General features: G+C 48.2%; 1 protein-coding gene across 3 annotated transcripts in view; it reads right to left on the bottom strand.

Moving 5' to 3' along the window:
* WIPI1 (WD repeat domain, phosphoinositide interacting 1) overlaps positions 1–15,518 on the bottom strand; it is a 32,977-nt gene extending 17,459 nt beyond the window's left edge. For all 3 annotated transcript variants that reach the window (XM_074971895.1, XM_074971896.1, XM_074971894.1), the window contains exons 1-4: positions 15,428–15,518; positions 10,394–10,476; positions 8,243–8,412; positions 2,773–2,869 (exon numbers count right to left, since the gene is read on the bottom strand). In XM_074971895.1, the coding sequence (XP_074827996.1) occupies positions 2,773–2,869; positions 8,243–8,412; positions 10,394–10,476; positions 15,428–15,504 (427 nt within the window). In that variant the 5' untranslated portion in view covers positions 15,505–15,518. The remainder of the gene's footprint in view (positions 1–2,772; positions 2,870–8,242; positions 8,413–10,393; positions 10,477–15,427) is intronic.
* Positions 15,519–15,837: the final 319 nt, after the last annotated feature.

Raw genomic sequence — 15,837 nt, 5'->3', positions numbered from 1 at the left:
ATAACTGAGTAGTCTGAGGGTGGCCCAGAGCAAAAAGGGGCTGCAGGAGTCAGGGGAAGACCAGTTTGACTTAAGTTGAAATTGAACTGTGCTGTTAGTTTAATAAACCAGAACCCACAAAGGGGTGTTATTGATCCAGGAGAGCCTCGATGCAGTTACTGGATCCAGGAAGGGGAAACTGAAGCAGAGGCCGGGCCTGATGCTACAGTTTGAGAGAGAGGAGGGAAACGAAAAATCAGAGATGGGCTGAGTTCAAGTCTCCAGGCAATATGGCTCTTCCCGGACCAGGGAAAGAGCAGTAAGAGAACAGTCTGTTGGAAGAGGCTTCCCTGTGAGAGCAGAATGTCCTGCCAGGGTCAATATACTGCAGCCATCCCACTGCTGAGCAACTGACATCATTGGTAAAAATGCAACTGGCCTAATTACAACTCCCCACTGACACGATCTTGTAGCCTTTGAATGGATCTGAGCACCATGAACTCAGGAATCAGTTTCCTGCCTCTGGCACAGATTCACTCTGTGGCTTTAGGGGATTCATTAACCTTCCTGCCCAGTTTCCCCCATCTGCAGAATAGGGCTGTGCTCCCTCTCCTCCCTCACAGTGGTGGCTGGAGACGACTTGTTAGCAGCCTGTAAAGCTCTTGGGAGACGAAAAGCACTCAGTGTGCTAAGTGCTGTTAGCACTCCAATAACCAAGGGTGGCTCCCTCGCACATGAAATCCACGGTCAGACTCACCCTAGCTGGGCATTTACCTGTGCTGAGGAAGATGTCAAAACGTGACTGAGAAGGCAACACTAATCAGATGCAACCTTCCTGGTAAGCCTCTCTGTGGAACCACAGCAGGAAACGTTTCGCCAACACTTGGTTGCAGTGAGTTTGTGGAGAGAGTTATTGAGAACATTTCCCGTCCAAGGACACTGGCTGTGCATGCATGGTTTGCTGTATGCTGCAAACCCCCTCTTAATGCCTTCATCAATATACTGACTGACTGCCTGCCTGCCCTGGACTTTCAGATAATCCATGTTATCATTACGTGCTGTTGCTTTTGAAACAAGACGATGATCCTTTCAGGCTATTAGAGAACAACGGCATGCCTGGGTGTGTCCCCCCCCTTGGGGGATTTAAAAAAAAAAAATTAAATTATATGTGAAGCTTTAGTATGTTTAATCCTCAGCAAGGGACCATCTGTTAGGAGACTAAAGTAGGTCACTCTGGAGGGCCAGGCACTGTGTCCCCAGAAAGCCAAGGAGCCCAGCATTCGTTCCATGGAGATGAATTGCATCAGCGACTCTACAATGAGAGATGCCACAATCCATGGCTGTGACATCAGAACAGTGTACAGAGGAACCCACCTTAAGCAGCCACTGCAGACTGCCCTCCTACCACCAAAATAAATCATTGGCTAGTTGATGAAGAGCTGGATTCCCCCTAAGTAGGACAGGAGGGGATTCAGCTGAGGGAAGCCAGGTGGGTTCTGCTGCCGCCTTCCCTCTATGAGGTTGCCACGGGCAAGGAGGGGCGTTAAGTTGTGGCCAGGCTCCACAGGAGCTCTCCTGGCAGAGGCTGCTCAGAGAGATGGACTGAATTCGTGCAGTCCCTAGACATACTGGCCACACCCCACTCCCTGCCCAGCACTGTACACTTCTGGGGCTGGCCCCATGCAGGTCCCTGGCAGAAGAGTCGTTGCAAGGACTTTCCACTATGGTAAACACCTTCCTGGCTGCCACAGGCTTCTGTTAGGGTGTACACTGGCCTGGAGAGAATCTGGGCCATGGTCTAACTAGAAGTCTATAATGAAGTGTCAAGCTACATGACCCTGTGTGGAGGTACAGAGCTATTCTGCTGACTCACCCTGGCAGCAAAAGCAGCTGGGTCTCATTTGCACAGGAACACAAAAGGCTGGGAGCATATCTGAAGTAAGACAGAAGAAAGAGCAGGAAGTCCTGAAGGGAGAAATTCTAATCCTCCCATTCAGGAAGGATCTCGTGGGGTGAAGTCTAAGTATGGTCCTACCTTAAGACTTTGTGACTTTATCTAAAAATAAAGGCAAACTCCAGGAAGGTTAAGATGTGGGAGAGGAGCATGTCAGGGCCATCTGATTGTACGGCTGAAGTAAATTATGCTGGGAATTTTAGGGATACTTTTAAGTGGTTGCTTGAGACAGAATGTTGCCTGTTGGAGGTCAGCTATGGAAGAGATTTTGGTGTAGGCTGGATCCTGGGGTTAGAGCAGTTAGACATGTCAGTTATACATGCATCCTGTACTTCCAAGGTCCTCAGCTAAAAACCTAATACTCGGAGAACAAAATCCCTTTCCTTTTACCATAACTCACATCAGAGTGTCGATCGTAGCCAACCCATGTTTGGGAATTTAAAGGCAGCCATGTATTATACAATCTACAACAAGAGTATTGCAGTGAGATAAATGCAGTTAGACCGAGTCCTAGCAGTGTTGCCAGAGTCCTTCAATGAAGTTATTTCCTTGTAACTTGGTGCAGTTCACCCATTCAGCTGTGCACCCTCTCCACCCCTGGTTCCCGCTCCCCCAGCTCTGCATTGCTGGGACAAGGCTCCTCTCACACGTACAGGTCACTGGTGAGATTTACTCTCTTCAGTGCATTTCTGGATTCTACATGCTAAACTAAATACATTAGTAAGAATGCCGACACTGACTTGATTTAAATTCTTACAGTGAAGTTTCAGATCTGTGGAGCTCTCTGCAGAACACCTGGCTTGTCATTAGTTTCCTTTGATCAGATCTCCTTTACTTACCTGTTGCATTTGGAGGGGTATCCAGGATTGTCTTCAAAAGCTTCATGTCCCTTATGTTATGAATATAAATTGACTCCTCCAGGCAAACAATCAGCCTCTGCAACAAAACAGTCGACAGGTACAGAACCACAACTTGTTAACCCTCCCCCTATACACACAAAACATGTCAGCAGGTGCCAGTTACATTTGTCTTTCACAGCGAAGTTCACACTTTCACTCAGGCCCTTGCAATCAGAGAGAGTTACCAGGCATCTCTGAACTCCAAAATGGATCAGAGAGACGAAGATCTTCCTCTCAAATCCGTTGCAATTGAGAAGCCCTCGGTTTTACACCACGTGGCTGCAAAGAACTGCCTGCATTTGGAACCAAGATTACACCCCCTAATCTTTTTTGACTTGACTTTATGAGAGAGTTGATTTTAAAGAGCACTTGCAAGTGTACAGTGCTGTGGGAATGCTATGGATTATCTGGGTGCAGCCAGTGGTCTCATAATACCACAGAGTTTCATTCCTTCCCCACCCAAACCATGCTTTTCCTTTTAACATTTCTCTCTTTGTGGCTTCTTTAGTAGCAGGACACTTTACAATCATAGAAATTAGAGGGGAAAGAGGCCGTTAGATCCTTTCTAGTCTATTTCCTCCACAGCGTGGCCTTGCTCCCTACAATACACTCACTCTAACTTTGTCCAATCTAGTTGAAAATGTCCAAGTGATGAGGCTCCCACCGCTTCCAAAAGAAGCGCCTGCCACTCGTGGATGCCGTCTAACTCAGAATCAGGGAGCACGATCTATCTTCTGCTTCCCGCTCCAGGGCTGCCTATGGCAGTGGTCTCCAAAGTGGGGTGCGCAAGACCATCCATGGGGGTGCGCAGCAGGAGGCGCGCACCGAAGAAGTGCCACCGGCAGGCCGGCCCCTCCCCCTGCGCCGTCCTGGGCGGCAGCTCTTTATTTTGCTTCCCCAGAGCTGGCCCTGGGGGTGCACAATTCAAAAAGTTCGGAGACCCCTGGTCTATGGCATAGCCAAGCCGTGGGCCGGCATTCAAGTTCCAACCAGGGGACACACATTGCAGGGTGGCTGATTTGCTCAGTGGGAACAACAGAGGAGAAACACTTTATGTTGGCAGTAGGATAGGGAATGACAGCTAATGTGAGCTGCACCATCTCCATCTGATTGTGCTGTTCGTCCATTCACCCACCTAGCCTGAAGCCACTCACAATACTGATGGCAAGGAACACAGGAATTCCCCAGAGCTGTATCTAGTGTGGTCATGATGTTAACGTTAGGGCCCTGATCACGCAGCACTGAGCCTCAAAACAGTGGCACTGTAATCAGACATTTGTCACCAAGGTATTCTGCACTGAGAAGTAACGGAGAGGGAGCTCTGGGCAGCTGAGGGCCTATTTTCAGAAGCATTGAGCACCTGCAGCTCCCCCCAGCATCAATGGAAATGGCAGGTGCTCAGCCTCTCTGAAAACCTGGCACTAAAAGGCCAGGCCAGACCCTTCAGACCTGGGTGCCTGCAGCGGCAGGTGCTTCCATGCCTTTGGCCATCAGGTCACTTATTTAAGGGCTACATATGGATTTCAGTGACTAACTTTAGACACCCATGTTTGAAAACCTTGGCCTTGGTGAGTAACCACAGGCTCAACCAATGCTACTTGAAATCAAAGCCTTCTTATAAGAGAAGCTTCTATTCCTGCTAACCACAGCAGCCAATACTTTGTTTCCCAAAATCATTTAGGATTTTCAGGGAGGCATGCGTTTAGCATAATTTCAATGGCACTTTCCAAAAGAACAGCCCTCGACTTTATAACGGAGACTTGAAAATAAAGCGTGTTAAGTGTATGGTATGCAAAGGCGTCTCAAGGCTTCACAGAGTTCTACAATACAATGCTGCTGATATACAGGCAGAGAGAAGCAGAGGGAGAGATGTATGTGCCTGGGGGAGAATGCAAATAGGTTTTCAGATGTGAGATGGAGCATCTGAGGGGCAGAAATACAACAAAGCTGTTTCAGGTGACAGGAGCTCCGGACAAGAAATTTCCCGTACCAAGAAGAACAAGATCCTAGGAAGGCGGACACCAGGTGAATGGTGGGAGCAGGGAGGGAGGCCTGAACAAGTCCATGGAGAGTTTCAGACAAAAGGCCTAATTCTCCATTGCTCTGCCCCTTGAGCTGTCATTAACACCAGCATCAAATGCAACCAGATGAGAGTGGGAGTGTTTGCCCCCCACTTTGCACTGGTGTAAAGCACTGCACAAGAGGCAAGTAATGGAGAGTTGGACCCAAGAAGGGCAGGTTTGAGCGGCTGAAACGGATGAGGAGCTAGTGGAGGCGTTTGCACGTCTTGCTCAGATGCTGGGGGATGGTGCCTTAGAACTGTGTGTAGTAATTCCTGGGGTGAGAGACGGAACTATAATCAATACAATGTACATTCTGTAGAATGTATCACTTCTGTTGCTTACTGCTCCATGGCACTTTCCTCTACGCTTTCATTTAGATACCAAAAGACGGACTAGTTATCTTGACCTGCACACTGAGAAGGAACGAGGGTCCTTCTGTTAAGTACATCAAAAGGAGTCGGCAGCAGGACTGCAGCCAAGAGATCCAAGGAAAACACAGGGAATTTTCATTAAAATATAAACACTGCTTCTCACTAGTCAAAAGCACAAACCCCTGCTCCAGCATTTAAAAAAAAAAAAAAAAAATCTTGTTTTTCACCACGTACAAGTAATAAGAAGGTTGGAAACAAAGTGTTTCCATGAATCAACAGCAACTGAGAGTCTAATTCAAATGGATTCTTCAGTATGAATAACAAAGATTTTCCACTAAGAGATCAAACCAAAAGACAAAACTGTTTGCCCAAAGAGAGCTGTTCTTATTTAAACTTCCACGGCTGACAACGATTCTCTGACTTGGATGGGTTTTACACTACGATGGACTTTCTCCAGTACAGTATGGTTTCCATACTCAAATCCAAGACAAGCGTTTTCAGAGTAACGTAGTGAATGCATAACCTGATCTCCACCAGATTAACTCGCAAGAGGGGCTAGATTAGTCCCCTGAAGTCAGAGTTACACCACAGATAAATTTGGCCCAGGTTGTACTGATTTCACGGTGCAATGCACGGAAACAAAATGCATTCATGATGGGGGATCTGGGCCACCTTGTCTCCAGTATTTAGAAATGTTTTTGTGCACGCTCTCAGATATTTGGGTGAGCCAGCGATTCTGTCATATAGCATCCTGCAAACAGTCTAGATGAATCTGCTTCACACACATTTTTAGGAGACAAGGTGGGGGAGGTAATATCTTTTATTGGACCAATTTCTCTTGGTGAGAGAGACAAGCTTTCAAAGACAAGCTCTTTGAAGAGCTCTGTGTAAGTTCAAAAGTTTCTCTCTCTCACCAACAGAAGTTGGTCCAATAGAAAATACTACCCCAGCACCTTGTCTCCCTAATATCTGGAACCAGCATGGCTACAACACTGTATACACATTTTAATGACTGCTGATATGAAATAAACAGTTATGCCCAATGGCACGCATGAGAGGGTGTGCGTTCTCATTCACTAGGTATGGAACAGCTCTCATCCCATGTGACAAATGAACGTCTTCAAAACTCCCTTTTGCGTATTTCTCCTGTGCTAACCTGGTACTGTCTGTTCTCCAGGGCTGGGTCATAACCATTTTGTATTGCATCCACCTGGGCTAGAGCATTCAGCTTCTCAGGACAGTGACCCTATCACTAGAATAATGCAGTTCTTCCCTCATATTCGTGTTTGACACTTACACCATCTATCCATGTGTCTGAGCACCTCCATCTTTAATGTCTTTATCCTCATAACCCCCGCAGGAGACAGGACAGTGCAATTACTCCCAATTTATAGCTAGGGCACTAAGGCACAGGGAGACCAAGTGACTTGCAATGAACCTGGGTCTCCCAAGTCCCAAGCCAGTGCCCTAACCATTGTATCATCCTTCCTCCATGGCATCCTTCTGGCCCATGAGACTGCACAGGGGAGTAAACACCACCAAACTGAATGGTAGGCTCCTAGAACTACACTGAAATTTGCAATACATAAATTAGAACTCAAAAGGAAGTGATGATTTTACCAGATCCTCTTACCTGTCGCAATACATTTCAGTGAAGAAATTAATTTAGTACAAAGTTAATTACAGTATAGCACAAGCTATAGGAAGCCCGTGATCATACAAAACTTTACTAGAAACTCAAGACAGGGTTTGCCTGTTGGAGATGCTTACTGCAGATTTCACTATTGCTAACCTAGAAACGGCTGATTATATACAATTATACAGTCTGTTTATTTTTGTATTGTAATATACTCCACTCTTTATAAACGATAATGTCTTTTGGAAGAGATTGTGGAAAAAAGAAGACTTTAAATCCTAAAAAAACAACAACAGAGAGCTGCTAGGACACAGGATAAGTGCAGCAGTGACAGAACGAGGAGTAATGGTCTCAAGTTGCAGTGTGGGAGGTTTAGGTTGGATATTAGGAAAAACTTTTTCACTAGGAGGGTGGTGAAGCGCTGGAATGTGTTACTTAGGGAGGTGGTAGAATCTCCTTCCTTTGAAGTTTTTAAGGTCAGGCTTGACAAAGCCCTGGCTGGGATGATTCAGTTGGGGATTGGTCCTGCTTTGAGCAGGGGGTTGGACTAGATGACCTCCCGAGGGCCCTTCCAACCTTGATCTTCTATGATTCAAAGCTTTCCTCAGCATGACTCAGGTACTAGCTACACTTTTAAAAAACACAGAGAGGCTATGAGCTGCTGATGGATGCTATTTGAGACATCAGCTTTTAGGCGAAGTTCAAATTACACCCAGGCTTGTGTTATTAACTTTGACTATGTTATCTGTGACAAAGATGCCACTGTAGGTCAGAAGCCAGAGCATGGCATCCAGGGAGAAGATGTGGTAGAAAAAAAAAAGTTTACATGCCTTTGGACATGCGATTTTGTTTAATCGGAACAGCTTCGTTTAACTGTTTACTGCTGTGTAAACTGAGCGTAGCTAATTTATCATCTTCCAATTTAAAGCTCACCAGCAACATTTTGCCATCACATACAATAACTCCATGTGGGATGGGATGCTAAGGAAATGTAGGAAGGAATGTATTTAAAACATACATTTCACTAAGGGACATGCCTGAGCCATATTCAGAGGGGATGCAAGTTATGTATTGTTAAGTGGATGTAACTGAGTGACAGAGTCTAAGGGCTAAAGCAGTTCAAGATGTAGATCACCTGTGGGTACCAGTGGGTATGAAAGTGCCTCTCTGACCTCTCCTTTTTGCACAGAGGAGAGCATAAGGCTAAAGGAAGAGGGTACAACCTCACAGAAGTCAATGGAGCAAGAACGACCTAAAACCAGAGCGAGGTGTGGGCAGAGTCAGGCCTCTTGTGTTTAGACTTAGTTGACTATTAATGCACAAGTAATCGATGCCCTTACCTGCCGATTCAGCCGGATGGACAGGATGTTGCTGGAATAGCTATAGTTGCAGATCTCCGTCCCTTTTTTGAAGTGATAGACGTTCATTTGCCGAGGCTTGGTGTGACTTACCACGACCACCAGGCTGCTGGAGAAGAGGCGCTCCACGATGTAAACATCCAGGATTTCATCTGCTCAGCCAAAAGAAAGTGAGAAGGATGTTTTTATCTTGGGTCTGGCTCTTTAAGAGTAAAATCCCCCATGCATTGTGCCTAGCTCAGGAGCTGAAGGGTTAAGTGCTTAGTCATGACAGTTCTGCTTTTATTAACAATTACCCTTCCTTGGCATGACTGCATCTAGGCCTTCTGATGGGGTGTGCACTGGGCCCAGACAGGAAAGGGTTTATTGGTCTTTCCTTTGGAGACAGGAACTTAGTGCCTGAAATACCTGCCACAAATGACTAGCCTCATTTGGGCCCTCCAGCTGTAGTTAATCAGGAGGGAACAGGATATAGCAGGGAATGAGCCCTGCCTCCTAGGTGTTTACCTTAATCCAGGGAAATACATCCCCTGTAAGGAGCTTCTCTAGCTCCCTCCCAGGACAAGAGATGAATCTGTGAGCGGACAGATCAGGACTTCCTGAGGCAGGAGACAAGCAGGGCATGGTCTGTTATTTCCTGTAACTACATGCTGCACTGTCCTGGGCTCCCTGAGGAAAGGGATGGCCTAAAGGAAGATAAGACACAGGATATTCTCTTCCTCCCCAACCCCACAGTGGCCATGGGCCATCATGGTACTTTGGTTGACTTTCTCTAAATAAAGAAGGCTCTTTCTCTTAGCACCACAACCCCTCCTCCTCAGTACACCCAGATAACCTGGGAGAAGTGCCTCCTTTTTCACTCCAGCTGCAGGCAGCGAATTTTCTACATGATCCCTGCACTGACCCACGCTGCGGGCAGACCTGTGCTAGCTCCAATCTTGTTTAAACGCTATTCTTGTGCTTGACCTGGATTACAATATTTTAAGTGGGGTGTAAAAACAACAGGCAACTCTGGAGATAACAATATTCTAGTATGGGCTAACTAGTGTGGATCAGGATTGTCCCCCTAAAGTATGCCAGCCAGCCTGTGCTCCTGGTCTCTTGTACATTGTCACTTATACCATTTTGGGGACCTGTTAGCATCACGGACTACACTGTTGTATTAAAACACTCTTCCAGCTGCCACTGTTAGTGGAACCAAACAGTGTTCCCGAAGGCTGCAGAAATCCATGATTATAGCCTGTTTCAGGAACCCTGTGTGGTTCCAGCTGTGCTGTGAGACTAAAATCTCTCTCTATCTGTTGGGACTACCATGTTTCTAGTAGGTGACCCCCAATCTGGTTGACAAAATAGTGTAATTTGACAAAGGGCCTCAGGTGACCTATGCAGGACTTCAAGGTCTTAAACCAAGTTGGCTGTGAATCAACACTATTTGGCAGATCAGTATGCATAAGGCTAAATTGTGTTCTAACAAGGTTAAAGGGCTTTAGCAGAGCATCTAGGTTAGAGCATTTTTTAAAATCTAACCTATAATGTAGTCTGAGTTTAGCAAACAATACTGCATTATATACAGTTTGGCAACAAAAAAGCTGCTCAACAGAGTCAAGCCCCTTGCACATGAGTAGAAGGCTGAAGTTTTGTGTCTAAAACTTACTGATCCTAACGAAAGTATTTGCATTTAAGTCTTCTTGTGTCTGCAACTCGAACACAGTTGTATTGAGCTAACCTATAAGAATGGAGATATGAAATTACCAGAAAGCAAGACTGACTAGTGTCTACACTTCATTCAGTCTGAATAATGGAAAGCGTGAACTAACAACCTAATAGTGAAAAGTGCATTGGCTCTTAAATGCTCAGGTCTAATAACCTACAATGGTATTAGTCATATAGGTAAGAATGTGTTTCCAGTTGACTTGTTTCTTTTTTTTTTAAAACCTGACAATGTCCCTTTAAACATAGCTGTAACTAGCACAGCTCTACTCCAGTGAGGATATAGTAGAGGCAGATGCCATCTGTGCTACAGCAGGAAAGCTAACCACATGGAATTGCTCCTTTGAGGCAGAGCAGAAGTGCAGTAATACAAACTAAAGCCTATTATCATACAATATTCTGCTGCATCAAGAACAGACTTACTGTTTTCATAGACTTGGTCCAGCTGCTCCACAGAACTTAGGGAGAAAAGTCTGTATCCAGTTTTGGTTCCAATTGCCAGGGAGCTGCAAGAGAGAAAATTTGCACTAATTAGTTTACAGTGTATTGCTCTAACCTTGAAACCACTGAGTATCATAGAAAATTAAATTAGTAGATCCTAATACAATGCATCAATTACAGGGAGCAACTCCCCTGGTCATATATGCAAATTTCAACGCAAAGCAGATATAACTGTCCACCCCAGTAGTTGGGGTTCTTATCTGACTGTTGGGTGCACACAACAAGGTGTCTTAATAGCAATTTGCATGTAAGGCTGACAGCTTTATAAATGTTAATTAAATTGCAGAATACCCTAAGAGGGTTCAATAGTCCTATTTCACAGCAGGAAAAACTGACATACACTGGGGCCATATCCCACCATCTGGCTTTTAAACTGAAGTCCCTACTAACTTCCTTGAGAAGTTAATAACTATCAACTATATTAACTTGAGCATCATTACTAAAGCTGTGTGAGAACTTCCATACATACAAAAATCTCCAAAGCCTGCTAGGGGGAGGGAAAGGGAATAATACACTTGTTAGGCTACCAATAAAGACTTCTACCCAGCAGAAGCAAGACCCTTCTCTGACTCCAAAGCATCTAAGCTGAGAGACTGTCTTTAAATGTCTGTCTAGAAATACTGGAGTTTTGGTGGGGGCTGTGTAGGCCTCGCTGGTTTGATTGCTGCCTCCAGGACACCAAGAAAGATAATGAGACACAAGTGTACGTGTGCAAAGTGGTGGCTTATTCTTTCCAGGCAGACTTGCTCTAGCCAGATCTTGACTATAGTCATTGTCAAGATCTACTGCCACATCTACCTGCATTGGCGGGTAGCGATCGATCTATTGGGGATCGATTTATCGCGTCTACTGTAGACACGATAAATCGATCCCCGATCGCTCTGCTGTCTACTCCAGAACTCCACCAGGGCGAGAGGCGGAAGCGGAGCCGACGGGGGAGCGGCGGCCGTCAATCCCGCGCCGCGAGGATGCTAAGTAAGTGATTCTAATTCGATCCAAGATATGCAACTTCAGCTACAAGAATAGCATAGCTGAAGTCGACATATCTTAGATCGATCTCCCCCAATAGTGTAGACCAGGCCTAAGTTTAAATCAGCAACCAGTTTAGAACATCACAGACCAAGGGAGAACAGTGAAGTATTTGTACAGTAGCACTCTTCAGTGTCGCCACATCAGAAGCACATCACCAACTCCATCAAAGCACTCTTTGTTCAAATACTTAGTAATTGGAAATGTAAGATAACAGTGCAAACGTAACAACAGAACTCTATTTCTTTCAAAATCTCTGTAGAAATATTGGTACCTATACCTTTCTTGAGTATATAAATAAGGATATCTTAGCAACTGACTTTGGTCTTGTAGTAAAGGGCAAGTGAACTAGTAGAACGCAGCCCATGTCTCTTAAAGTGACACTTCTGTTAAGTGACCACCCAAGGATCCAGTAAAAGTTGCTCTCTTGCAGACAGAAACCATAGGTTAAGCAAAACTGTATTTGACACTATTTAATGGAGCTAGCTACTTTTTAGAAGAACTGCCAATAAAGCTCCCTCTGTGGGGGTTCCCCGTGCAGGGACAGCTATTGGTGATCGGTACCAGACATTTACCAAGACCCACAGGCCTGCCCTTGATGGCAGATATCCAGTTAACTGCAGAATAGATAATTCAGTTCTCCTGCAAGCTACTGTTCTAGCAACTGTAGAACACATTCTGTTTTCCATCAATACCTATGCATAAGAATACATCCACTGCTGGATTAAGCCACTAGGAAAACTTATCTCCCCACTCCTGCAAAACTTATGCTGTATTTGCAATAGTTTTGAGCTACTTAGGAAGACTCAGGGTTGAGATGGATTATTAAATATTAGGAAGAATGCTGTTCACATTTTGCCTCTTCTAAAATATATTGGAGACTATGCTCAAGTCTAGTGGCTACGGAAGCAGACTGTCAGACCAAGGCTTTATTTCAGCCCCGATATTTAACTCGCTAGGTGAAGTTGGCAGAGACACTTGCTGTGCCTAGGTTTCCCTATCTGTAAACTGGACATAGCATGCACCCAGCCTTGTAAAGCAGTGAGATCACCCGATGGAAGCGTCACTTAGCATGCTACCACACAAGTCATCTTGCCAAGAAATAGTTCATAGCTGAACAACTATTTAAATGCCCATTTTGCCAAGAAATGTGCACTGAATGGCTCTAACAAAAAAAGCAGAGGCATAAACTAAGGCTCACATCATCTCTATAGGCATCCAGATGTTGCCATTACAGGTCTTCACAGTTAACATCAATGTAGCTCATGACCAGCCGAGCCCTGAATGCACAACAGTGACACTAAGTGAGGAAAGCACAAACTGGTAAAGCAGGAAGTGTGATGTGAGATGGGATTAAACTCCAGTGCCCTAACTATATCAGATTGAGAAGGGCGCAATCATATGTTGTGACATGTAGGCACTCACCCATACAACAATGCTTTGTGCACTGCCACAGACACATGGCTCTGGGTGTGTAACAAGTACAGTGGAGTCACATCTTACGTGGGGGTTAGGTTCTAAGGTCAGCGCGTAAGACAAAAATTGTGTATAGCCAAAATTACCCTTGAAAATCCCTTAAATCGCCCATAAAGTACAGTATACACTAGAACAGGGGTCAGCAACCTATGGCACATGTGCCAAAAGTGGTGTGCGAGCCAATTTTTTTTTTTTTTTTTTAAAAAGGCATGCTGCAGGTCCCGGCCACCGGCCCGACTCAGCCCGCTGCCAGCCTGGGTGAGCGGAACCCCAGGCCGGCAGCAGGCTCAGTGCGTCCGAGATGCTGGCTGCCAGGAGCCGGCGGATGGAACCCCAGACCGGCAGCCCATTGAGCCGCTCAGCCGGCTGCTGGTCTGGCAGGGGTGAAATTAAGGTGGTATGGCATACCGGTAAAAGGTGACCACCTGTACTGGCCCCTACCGCCTTACTTTAAAGCGCTGCTGGGGCAGCGTTTTAAGCAGGGTACTTTAAAATGCTGCTGCGGCAAAAGGACCCTGCTTAAAGCGCTGCTCTGGCAGCGCTTTAACATCCCTGCCCCTTTTGGCCCCCCCCTCGGGCGGGCAAAAAGGGCAGCTACCCCTGGGCTGGAGCCCCGGGCAGCATGGGCACGCTGGTGGGGGATGCTGACCCCCTAGCCCCACCCCTTCCGCCTGAGGCCCTGCCCCTTCCTGGTAAGAGAAAAATTTTACTTTCACCCCTGCAGTCTGGGGTCCCGGTCGCGCTGAGCTCGCTGCCGGCCTGGGGTTCCGTTCACTCAGCTGGCAGCGGGCTGAGCAGGGCCGGTGGCCGGGATCCCGGCTGGCAGAATCCGGCAGACGGAACCCCAGGCCGGCAGCGGGCTCAGTGTGGCCAGGACCCCAGACCGGCAGCGGGCTGAGTGGCTCAGCCCGCTGCTGTCTGGGGTTCTGTCCGCCAGCTCCTGGCAGCCAGGATTCCTGCTGCCAGCCCCGCTCAGCCCGCACTATTTAAATCGTTATTTTTCTCTCTCTCTCTCTTTTTCGTCGAGCATGTATAGTTGAATTTATGTAAGTTAAATGCATGTATGATGCAACTCCACTCTATATTGTGCAAGGAGTTAAACTTTCTATCCTCTCAGCTGGAATATAAATAATTGGGTGGCATAAGGGGCCCAATCCCATGAAATGCCTTGTCTCCAATGTGCAAGAACTTAAGGGTGCCCAGCACCTTGCAAGATTGGGCCCAACACAAGAAGTGGTTTGGCTCTACAAGAAGGAAGGCTGCTTGTACTGAAGGAAAGAGGAGAGCTGAATTGGACTGAAGTTGCACACCAACAGCCAGATATCCCCATGGGCCGAGGCTCAAACATGGGACAGATGAATATTATTGGTACAGAAAACTTCAACAACAGGACCCTGATAGCTTTGGCACAACTGACCCTTCCTATAAGCTCAGTATCCAGGGTCTGAAATGCTGGGGCCAACTCTTCCCCAACAGAAGAGCTGCTCCTGTGTGGGCCAGAGACCGAGTTGCTGGGACCCAGCAACCTGGCACAAGCTGGAAAGCCTGACAGGCAGCAACAGTTAGCTAAAGCCCAGCCTGGTTAGCCAGATTCAAGGCTGCCAGGACCAGCTTGACTTGCCCTGGAAGCCGCAGGTACAAGGAGCCAGCCAGGGAGACACAGCTGCCTCTTTGTTCCCGTTCCAGTGCAGCTGCCCTGCCACAGGGCTAAGCGGGGAGGATCTCCCTCCCCTCCTCAGGGGACAAGTCAGGGCCAGTGCCCCCGCCTGCCTGGCTGGCTCTCCTCCCCCTGCCCCATACTCTCCTTTATCCCCATCTGACTCCTGCCTTCCTCCCTCCCCTCTCCTCCGAGTCCCCTGAACACCGGCCTTCATTCTCCCCTTCCCCTCCTCTTCTTCCTCCCTTCCCTCTCCCCCCCACCCAGTTCCCTTTCTTCCTCCCCCCTTCCCCTTTTTCTTCCTCCCTCCGCCCCTTCCCTCTCCCCATCACCACTGAGTTCGCTGCATGCCTCGGGCCTTCATTCTCCCCTCCCCCCATTCATTCTTCCCTCCCCCCTTTTCTTCCCCCTCCCCTCTCCCCATCTGCCACTGAGTCCCCTGCATGCCTCGGGGCCTTCATTCTCCCCTCCCCCCCTTCATTCTTCCCTCCCCCCTTTTCTTCCCCTCTCCTCCCCCCCTTCCCTCTCTCCCTTTTCTTCCCCTTCCCTCTCCACTCTCCCCCCCCATCTGCCACTGAGTCCCCTGCACGCCTCGGGCCTTCCCTCTCCCCATCACCACTGAGTCCGCAGCATGCCTCGGGCCTTCATTCTCCCCTCCCCCCTTTTCTTCCCCTCTCCTCCTCCCCCCCCATCTGCCACTGAGTCCCCTGCACGCCTCGGGCCTTCCCTCTCCCCTCCCCCGCCCGCCCGCCCGCCTCCGGCCTCCTCCCCCCGCCCGGCCCCGCCGCGCCTACGTGCAGTCCTGGTTGTAGGAGAAGCAGCTCAGCGCCTCGGGCCCCGCGGCCGGGCCGCCCCCCGCTGCGGCCTCCATGGGCGGCGCGCGGACGCCCCGGCCCCGCTCGCGCCCCGGCCCCGCTGGCTCCCCGCGGGCCCGGGCTTCTTCTTCTCCTCCGCCGCCGCCGCCGCCGCCGCGCCCGGCCAGCCCCGCCACCAAAACAGCTGGAGCCCCCGGCGGGCGGGCGCAGGCGCTCGCGCGTGAGGCCTCCTATTGGCCAACGGGCGTTCGGACCAGCCGCCCCGCCCGCCGCTGGCCTGGAATCGGCCAATCGCGTGCTTTTCTGGAGGGGCAGGGCGGGGCAAAGGAGGAACGCCCCGCCCCTTAGGCCAACAGGGCTGGCTGTGATTGGCTAGAGGGGAGGAGCGG

The sequence above is a fragment of the Natator depressus genome, chromosome 14 (assembly GCF_965152275.1).
Source record: "Natator depressus isolate rNatDep1 chromosome 14, rNatDep2.hap1, whole genome shotgun sequence".
NCBI classification, from domain to species: Eukaryota; Metazoa; Chordata; order Testudines; family Cheloniidae; genus Natator; species Natator depressus.
Note: the sequence above shows the minus strand (reverse complement) of the source record. Positions and strands in the feature narration are given on the sequence as shown.